This window comes from Phaseolus vulgaris, chromosome 3, assembly GCF_051622355.1.
Source record: "Phaseolus vulgaris cultivar YP4 chromosome 3, ASM5162235v1, whole genome shotgun sequence".
Taxonomy (NCBI): domain Eukaryota; kingdom Viridiplantae; phylum Streptophyta; class Magnoliopsida; order Fabales; family Fabaceae; genus Phaseolus; species Phaseolus vulgaris.
Genome location: NC_143500.1, coordinates 7,771,054 through 7,780,971, shown reverse-complemented (window position 1 = coordinate 7,780,971; position 9,918 = coordinate 7,771,054). Strand labels below are relative to the sequence as shown.

General features: G+C 36.0%; 1 protein-coding gene across 1 annotated transcript; it reads left to right on the top strand.

The window, feature by feature from the left end:
• Window positions 1–869: 869 nt before the first annotated feature.
• On the top strand, window positions 870–6,717 carry LOC137806423 (polyadenylate-binding protein 2). Its single transcript, XM_068606542.1, has 9 exons — window positions 870–1,712; window positions 3,635–3,753; window positions 3,881–4,537; window positions 4,615–4,692; window positions 4,777–4,866; window positions 5,258–5,392; window positions 5,529–5,696; window positions 5,777–5,980; window positions 6,116–6,717. Exons 1-9 carry the CDS (start codon window positions 1,457–1,459, stop codon window positions 6,353–6,355), a joined length of 1,947 nt encoding a protein of 648 aa, XP_068462643.1. The 5' UTR covers window positions 870–1,456; the 3' UTR covers window positions 6,356–6,717.
• Window positions 6,718–9,918: the final 3,201 nt, after the last annotated feature.

The window sequence follows — 9,918 nt, the reverse complement described above, 5'->3', positions numbered from 1 at the left end:
AGATGTTTATATCGGATATCAACACTCGTATGACACTTGTAGGACACGTATCTGTGAAATGTCAAATTCAAAAAATATTTGTTGAAATTCTGATAATTCCAGTACAGTTTTAACACAATTTTAAAAAAGAAAAATACATTAATTTTTAAAAACTTAAATTTATTGTATAAATTTTTATTATGATTATAAAAATAAGAAACAAATCATTGTGGACCAGTCATAAAAATAATATATAGATCTGTATCCTACATTTTAGAGATTATACGTATCTCCGTATCCGTGTCGTATCAGTGTTCGTGTCAGTGTCTGGGTTAAATAGGATTCCACTTCTATTAGGATTCTGAACTGAAAAATTATTGTTTAGATTCTAAACAACAATTTATTAAAATACAGAACAAATTTAATAATAATAAAAATAATTAAAGTTATTTTTAAATAATGAAAAAACTTCTGGCGAGTAATAACAGATATTGTTAAGGAGTCTTCACAAAATAATTAAACATGCAAAAATAAAAAATATGTTTCAAAACATTTGTTACATTAATAACATAAAGGATATTCAATATGTTTTAAGAATTGAAAGCTAATAAAAGATACTAAATATCCTTCCACGAGTATTATTACTCATTCAAAGAAAGAATTAGTAAAATATATTGAAACTGTATAATTTATTTAATGAAAGAAATTTGTGGTCAAGAAAGAAACATGAGTTTAGGAGCAGTAACAAGCTAAAAGTAACCTCCTACAGATTAATTGAGTATTGGATATTAGTCTGTAAATAAAATAAAAAATTGAATTAAATTGTTTATAAATAAAATAAAATAAAAAAATAAGGATTAAATAGAAGGCAGTGTGAAGTTCTTGTTTTTACAGTTACTGAGATTCTTCTCCTTTGTGCTTTCGCAATCCTTATCTACCTTCGCATCACTCCTTGGGCCCCACCTCTTCTCTCATCCAACGGTCGAGATCTCTCGGCTGGATTGTGCTAGGGTTTACCCAAACCTTTTACCTATAACCTCTCACCTTCTTCCTTTCTCACTCCTTTTTCCCAGCGCAGTATCTGCTGCTCTATCGCTTTCTCTCTCTATTTACCTCACTATTTCAATTCTCCCCCTTCCCTCACGCGCCGCCGTGATTTCCGCCGGCGGCCACTCCTTATCCGCCGCGCATCCACCCCCCTTTTCTCTTTTCCCTTCCCTCTCCTCACCTTGCTCGCACACAAAACAAAAAAAATTAGAACTTTCTCTCAAGTCTGTGTTATCGTTCGTGCATCTACCCGAGTCTAGCTACCTTTTCTGTTCTTCCTAGGGTTTTATTGTTACCAATAACAAGAGGAGGGGGAAGAGAAAAAAAAGAAAAAAAAAGGAAAAAAAGGGAAATTAGGGATTTCTTTTCGGAAAAAAGAAAATTCAGTTTCTTTGTTTGTTTGTTTGTGTAGTTGTTGTTTTTGGTTGAGATGGCTCAGGTTCAGGTTCAGCCTCAGAATGCGATGCCCGGTCCCAACGGTGCTGCTGCTGCTGCTGGTGGTGGGGGAAACCAGTTTGTGACGACGTCGCTTTACGTCGGAGATCTCGACCCGAACGTCACGGACTCACAGCTGTATGATCTGTTCAATCAATTGGGCCAAGTCGTGTCTGTTAGGGTTTGCAGGGACTTGACCAGCAGAAGATCGCTCGGTTACGGTTACGTCAACTATAGCAACCCGCAAGATGGTTAGTTTATTTTTGTGTATAGTTCTTTACTGGTGTGTTTGCATTGGATTGTGCCTTTTTTTTCCATTTTACTTTATCGTTTCCTTGTGGTTTGATGATGAAATTTGTTTGCTTAATCTTATTTCTGAATGAATGGATTGGTTTTAAATATACGTCCTTCACCTGATTTCATATTCAATAGTGCCGCAATTGTGGTCACATTAGCCGGATATGTTCACAATTTCCGGCACTATCACAGGAACATTTAGACCTTGTTTTGGATCCTAATTTTTGGATTTATATTGTGGTGTTAGTTCTCTCGGGGAGGATTCATTAAAGCTAACAGATTTTTTGTAAACTGCTTTATAACCTTGTTTTGGACACTAATAATTTTTTTTGATTTGTTGTTTGACTTGTAACTGTGTCAGTGTTAGTTCTCTGGGGGGAAAGATCGATTCCTGCTATTATTTATGTATACTGCTTTGTTCTGGTGTAACCTAATAAATAGTGACGAAACTGAATACCGTGAAAGGAGCTGGGGAATTTATTACTCTATTTGCTTTATGAAGAATTGTTATTGTTATATCAATTAATGTGGTATGCCTTTAATTTCTTTTATTGCAAGAGCTTCTTGTGAAGTAGGTCTGTTATTTTGATGGTTGTAACTTTTGTGGTGAGATTATCACTCTATTAATGTTGATCATGTATGTTGCAAAGGTATGGTATGCACGCTGATAGGTGCACTGTTAATAGAATCTTATTTTATAAATTAGACAAACTTCCACGGAGAAAAGAAACTTTTCATGCTATGTCACAAGCAAATCTTTGTGTATCAAATTGTTTGGGGAAAGGGTGCATTCTTTTATCTATAGTAATTGAAAGTATCAGTCAAAAGGCATTTGCCCCGCTGGATGAATTTAATATAACCCTGACATATTTTCCTTTCGTGAATGGATGCTTTTTAGAAAACATGAGTTAATCTAATAGTTGCATTGCAGTATTAATCCTGCGTTAGCTAAAACTCTATGAATTTATCTTCAATGTTTTTGGAATATCTCCATTTCTGTTAGTTACTGTTTTGCTTATTTGAAGTATCTAAAGCCCGTTTCATAAATGCTTTTTGATATTTAATCTTGTAAGTTTTAGAATGCAAGAGACTGGATGTAAGTGTATCTTACCTACGGAGAGCATACTCTCTAGCATGCTTTGTTCATATTGATAGGATATTGTAGAGAACTTGAATAGTTTCTAGTTGTTGTAAATTGATGGATCTGCAAAAGATGCATTTAGAATTTCTCTTATGCTCGTCATTGATATTAAATCTTTCTATTATCTCTCGTAGTTGATCTCTGCCTTTTGATTCATATCTTGGATTCGTTGTCATCTTTAATTAACCAAGTCCTTTAGAATTATCCCAAATATCTAGTAATCTGCTTCTAGAATTTGTAGCGCATCTCTGGTATTTCATAGAGCACAATACTGTATAATAATTAGCTATTCTTTTGATTGGGTAACATAGTCATGCCATATCATACATTTCTTAAAAATTGGTCTTTTGATGACTCTGCTCATTCAAAATAAGATATGTTTATGATCATTTTATTATGCCAGATGCATGATTTAAATATTCTGGGAGATGGTTTCTGTTCTATTGTTACGATACTCCCTTGTGTTATTGGAAAAATGGCCAGGACTACTCTACATTAGGGGGTTTGTTTTCGTGATTGATCACTATCATAAAAAATCATGATTTTATTCTTCAATTGTCTTATTAACTCTTTCTTCCCATAAATCTGATCTTCGTTTTACAGTCCTTGTAGTTTTCTATGCTTAAATAATACTTTCTCTTGTGCTGTTGATGTTGTGATAACCATAAGTTCACCCCCCATGTTTGTTATATAGATTATTTTCTTGCTGTTTCTAACATTTTTCGTGCCTGCCAGCTGCCAGAGCATTAGATGTTCTGAATTTCACTCCTCTCAATAACAAGCCCATCCGGATTATGTATTCACATCGTGATCCCAGTATCCGGAAAAGTGGGGCAGGAAATATTTTTATCAAGGTATGAATATCTTGGTGCTTCTTGATTGTTTGGTAGTGGAAGGATTTTTGCCAAGCTTCTATATTGCATACCCTAGTTGGTACTCCCTTTTTCATTTGTTTTCTTTTCAATTTGTGGATTATTACAGAATTTGGATAGGGCAATTGACCACAAGGCATTACATGATACCTTCTCTACATTTGGAAATATCCTTTCATGCAAGGTAGCTACAGATTCATCTGGGCAATCAAAAGGATATGGCTTTGTTCAATTTGATAATGAGGAATCTGCCCAAAAAGCCATAGAGAAGCTGAATGGTATGTTGTTGAATGATAAGCAAGTGTATGTGGGACCCTTTCTTCGCAAGCAAGAGAGAGAAGGTGCTATTGACAAAGCAAAATTCAATAATGTTTTTGTCAAGAATCTAGCAGAATCAACTACTGATGATGAATTGAAGGTGATTTTTGGTGAATTTGGAACTATTACTAGTGCTGTAGTGATGAGGGATGGAGATGGGAAATCAAAGTGCTTTGGGTTTGTGAATTTTGAGAATGCTGATGATGCTGCTAGGGCTGTTGAGGCTCTCAATGGCAAAAAACTTGATGATAAGGAATGGTATGTTGGAAAAGCTCAGAAGAAATCTGAAAGGGAGAATGAATTGAAACAACGATTTGAGCAGAGCATGAAAGAAGCTGCTGATAAATATCAAGGGGCAAACTTGTATGTCAAAAATTTAGATGATAGCATTGGTGATGATAAACTTAAGGAGCTGTTCTCCCCTTTTGGTACCATTACCTCTTGCAAGGTAAGTAGTATAATTGGCCTGACACTAAATCTTTGTTTGTTGTAATATCTCTTTATTAAGTGCTCTACACTTGAAAGGTTATGAGGGACCCGAATGGCGTAAGTCGAGGATCAGGATTTGTTGCATTCTCAACTCCTGAGGAGGCATCTAGAGCTGTAAGTTGTAGGGATATATTCATCGTGAAAGTATTACTTGGTTTTTAGTTTGAAAATGATTTTGTTTGCTCTATTTTTTGGTAGCTCGCTGAGATGAATGGGAAAATGGTGGTAAGTAAACCTCTGTATGTGACTCTAGCTCAAAGGAAAGAAGATAGAAGAGCTAGACTGCAGGTATGGCTTGTTTTAATTGCTGATCTCTTCTCAACTTTTCTCTGTTGGTGGAATTATGAATTAACAACGCTGGATTAAATCTTTGATGTATTCTGTCTTCTCTAGCTCATGCACGCACATACCAGTGTCTTTCTGCCATTTCTTTCAACTATCTTACAATAATGATAATTGTAATTGGAGCAAAGTATGGGTTGTTTAATAATTGTTTTCTTTTTGTGTTAATTATATATATTTCCTTTGGCTAATTCAGGTTATGAGATCAATAACACGAGCAATGTTGCTGTGCTTTGCTAATGATTATAAATTCAATTATGATAGCTTTGCACTGTATTTCATTATTGAATCTGTGGCTGTAAATATGTTTTCATGTTGGAATAATTTCTTTATGCAGGCTCAGTTTGCTCAAATGCGGCCTGTTGGAATGCCACCATCTGTTGGTCCTCGTGTTCCAATGTATCCTCCAGGTGGTCCAGGTATTGGTCAACAAATATTTTATCAAGGCCCTCCTGCTATCATTCCTTCCCAGGTAATCTCTTCTAATCTGTCTATCTACATGGATTTAAATTAGTGATATCTTGAATTATGCTTGTTATTACACTGACTTTGCTCAATGGAGTAATTTCTTGATCATTCTCCTATCTGACCATGAAAATCTTTCTCAGCCTGGATTTGGTTATCAACAACAACTTGTGCCTGGTATGAGGCCAGGTGCAGCTCCTGTGCCAAATTTCTTTGTGCCAATGGTTCAGCAGGGACAACAGGGTCAGCGCCCTGGTGGAAGGCGTGCAGTCCAGCAGTCTCAGCAGCCAGTGCCAATGATGCCACAGCAGGTTGGTGCAATTCTTTGTTCATAATTTGTGGGTCATCTATCTTGTTTAGAGCATTTACCTGATAATTTTGAGATTGGCAGATGCTTCCTAGGGGACGTGTCTATCGTTATCCTCCCGGCAGGGGTATTCCTGATGTTCCTATGCCTGGGGTTGCTGGAGGTATGTTTTCTGTTCCATATGATGTGGGTGGGATGCCACTGCGTGATGCATCACACTCCCAGCAAATTCCTATTGGGGCTTTGGCATCGGCTCTGGCTAATGCTTCTCCAGAGCAGCAGAGGACGGTAAGCTTTTCACTCCTTCTAATGTTTATGTAATTAAAACTTGAATCAGTGTTGTAAAGTTTTGGGTGTGCCTGAACATCATTTACTGCCTTGTCCAATTTGTAACTAACTATTATGTTTGTTATATATTTGTAGATGCTGGGTGAGAATCTCTACCCACTTGTGGAACAGTTAGAGCCTGATAATGCTGCAAAAGTCACAGGCATGCTTCTTGAGATGGACCAGACTGAAGTTCTGCATTTGCTCGAGTCACCAGAAGCGCTGAAAGCGAAGGTGGCTGAGGCGATGGATGTCCTAAGGAATGTTGCTCAGCAGCAGCAGGCTGGTGGTGCTGCTGATCAGCTGGCTTCTTTATCACTTAATGACAACCCATGATGGATTGTTATTTTCGGCACTGGCTTTGATACAGTTTTCAGGTTGAGTTTGTTTCTTTAGATTAGACACTTTTGGTTTGTTGTGCACCTCCTTCTTTTGGTTGAAGGATACTTCAACACTGATTTTATTTATGTCTTGCATTTGGTACATGGAATCATTTGTTGGTTTATCTTTGACTACATGAGTTTGGGTGAGGAAGGACTTTGATTTTTGGATAAATGATGGGTTACCGGTTATCAGTGGCCCTGTGTTTTTGTGAGGACGTGAATCCTCGTCTTTTGTCCTTGTTCTTGTCGAACTCATGATGGATTTATTAATAAGTTTTTGCTCCATGTATTGGAGAAGTGCAGGTTAGGGACAAATCTTGTTTTTTCTCCTCAATTAAAAAACCCTCAAGAAGATTACTTGCAATGCTTTTATGAAGAGATTGCATCATTTTCTAAAATTCACGTGGTGGAAAACATGTGCTAGTTTATCGAACCTAAGATACAAGATCGTTTGGAGTACTTGGTACACTGATGGTAAAAACTATGGATTTATTACGTTTTCATGGCACTGAGTATCATATTGGATGAGATGCCGTGTGGGTCCTGTCTTCTCTCCCCCCGTGTTCTAATTAAGGAATAGTTTCACCAACCATTTCCAAGTTCAGTTGTATCTGTGAAGAGGGTATTCACAAATTTCGGATTGCCTAGTAAGTCGAATTGATTTGTTATAAAGATCAATCAGTCAGAAATTGGGTAAAATCCTTTTGTTTTCCCTAATTGAACTTTTATCTGGTGTTTAATTTAAACTGAATTAGATTTAGATACGGTGTGTGTGTGTATATATAGTGTTTATTAGTGAATTTTTTGTTCACGTAGATGATATTTAAAAAGACATATTAAATCAACTTAATATATTCTTTTAAAATATATTAAAATATAAATTGTTAAATCTTACTATAGTTGTTTAATTTTGATTAAACTTTAATTGGTTTCTTAGAAGGAACCAATTTGGTCTTTAAGTTTTGAGTTAAGTTTTGGATTGGAAAGATGGAAAATGATGAATCTTCAAACCTCCAGGATACGTAAATGTTCTTCCAAAGTGAATAGCAAACCAATAAGATGATCTTTTATCAATCAAATTTTTTTTTTCATGTTTGGTCTAGTTTTTCATATTTATATTTATTTTTAGTTTTTTGATTTTCGTAGTTTTATGCTACTTTTCATCTATATTAGTAAATATATTAAATTTGGTCTTTGAGAATATTCATTTATTACTATATATTTTAAGTATGGACGCCACTAAATGTCCAAAAGTATAATTTTAATAGTTTAAATGATTTAAATTTTTAATAATATTTTCTATAAAATAAAATTGTTAACTTTTAAAAGTTAATTTTAATTCGTGATGATTTTAGTTTATAATTTTTTTCATTTTTTTAAAGTGCTTATAGAAAAATTTGGTTAAATATATTCCATATATTAAAACTATTTCACCTTTTAACATTCATTTTTATAGTTTTATCTTTTAATGAAATATTTTCTTTTAGCTTACCCAAATAAATCTGATATATATATATATATATATATATATATATATATATATATATATATATATATATAATGAAAAGAATTTTTTTAAACAAGCACTTAGTCTGTTATCGTGGAAGGTTTTTTCAGAATTTTTCTGGAGGAATAATTTATAAAGAAGAAAACTGAAGAGAGGAAGAGGATCAAAAAATTATTTTGGGTTTAGGAAAAAGTTCAACCCTTTAATCACTCTAAAACTCAAAAAAGTTTTTGATCCTGGTGATGTTCATCGTGAAGCAGGTAAAATTACTCTACAACGTAATGTGGCACCCAAAACCAAATGTGACGATAGAGATGGAGAATGAGACGTCATCCGTCCAACAACTCATGAAAACTGTGTGAGAACTTCAACAAAACAATGCAGAGGCTAGAAAACAAGAAGAATTTCAAGGGGTGCAAGAGCGTATACAAGAGGAATCTAGCGTTGCACAAGAATGCATGCGCCTAAAGTTACAAGAAGAGGATGAGTGTCAATAGAAGGAAACTCACGAGGAATAAACGAAACTCAGGATGATGTAGAAATGGCCCAAAAGTTGATGGATGATGCTATCAAAGCCCAAAAAGATACAAAGGGAGAAAGAAGCTTTAGGAAGATAACTTATGATCTAACAGGTAGGAGAGGAGGTGAAAACCCCAATTAAACTAAGAGGATCCCCAACCATTCTCCAAGTAAATCATGATGATGCCCTCACATTTTAGGGTGTCCATTCGGGCTTGAGAATCACCTCAAAGCCTTTCGAGCCCAGATGTTGATTTCATGGGGTTGAACTCGATGCGTAGCAAGATGTTCGTTGACACATTCACCAGAATAACTCTCGGTGGCACCTTCACCTGATTCTACACTTTTGTAAGAATATTGAAGAATAGTTTGTTGCAAATAAAATCAAGCCACCATGGATGGTAAATCTGTTTTATATAAACCAAGATGAGGGGGACCTTGAAGAGCTATCTCAATCACTTTTATGAGGTGTTAATACATATTCAATAACCAAATGAGGATATGGTTGTAGATGTGTAGATGTGTTTGTAAAAGGACTACAAGCCAGTCCTTTCAATGAATCGCTACTCAAGAATCGAGCAGAGTCAATGGTGGAAGTTTGAAAATGTGACTCAACATACATTGAAGTCGAAAAAACACTTTGAAGAAAAAGGGAGGAGGAGAAGCGAGCACGCTCCAAATTCAGTGAACATGAAAACAAGATAGTAGCAAACACTCAGGGGAGAGGAAGCCCGAATGTGTCATATGTCACCAGACAGAACAATGAATAAATAGAAGCCCTCAATGTCCACTGATGAGTGTCCCTTGGAATCAACTTTCGAGGGATCCCGAGATTGCAAACAAGCTAAATTTATCCAGGCGAACTGGTGGGCCATCACCGAGAAGTGTGGTGTAAGTTTCATCGGACACATGGCGCCCTATAGAGGTACTTATATGTGTCGGGTAAACGAAAGTAGACGACATCGACGAGAGGTGTTGCACCTAGAGAGCCACTCATGAAGCCCAATCCTCGGAGATTTCATCACCACAGTTAGAGGATTCTTGGGAGGAGGTGTAACCTCGTCTAGTCGAAAGAGATACGTCTAATCGGTATTATCATTAAAAGCTCAGAGACTACCACAAGCTCTCCCTATTTGTTTCTCGGTGATCGATCTGGATGATGTAGCACCTCATGAAAATGACCCGATTGTAGTATCAGAAATCTTCATGGGCTGCAATGTGTATTGAGTTTAGTTGATTAGGGAATTTTGGTAGATGTTATGTTTTGGGAGACCTTGTGGGCTTAAACATTCCACAGGATCAACTATAACCCTTTGATGGAACCCTCTTGGGATTCTCGCAAGAATAAGTGAAAGTTCGAGGCCATGTAGAATTTCGAACTATTTTCTCAAATGGCATGGCGACGAACACAATCATGCTAAGATACATTTTGGTGGACGTCCCCTCTTCATATAACTTGTTATTGAGGCGACCATCTGTAAACAAGCTCA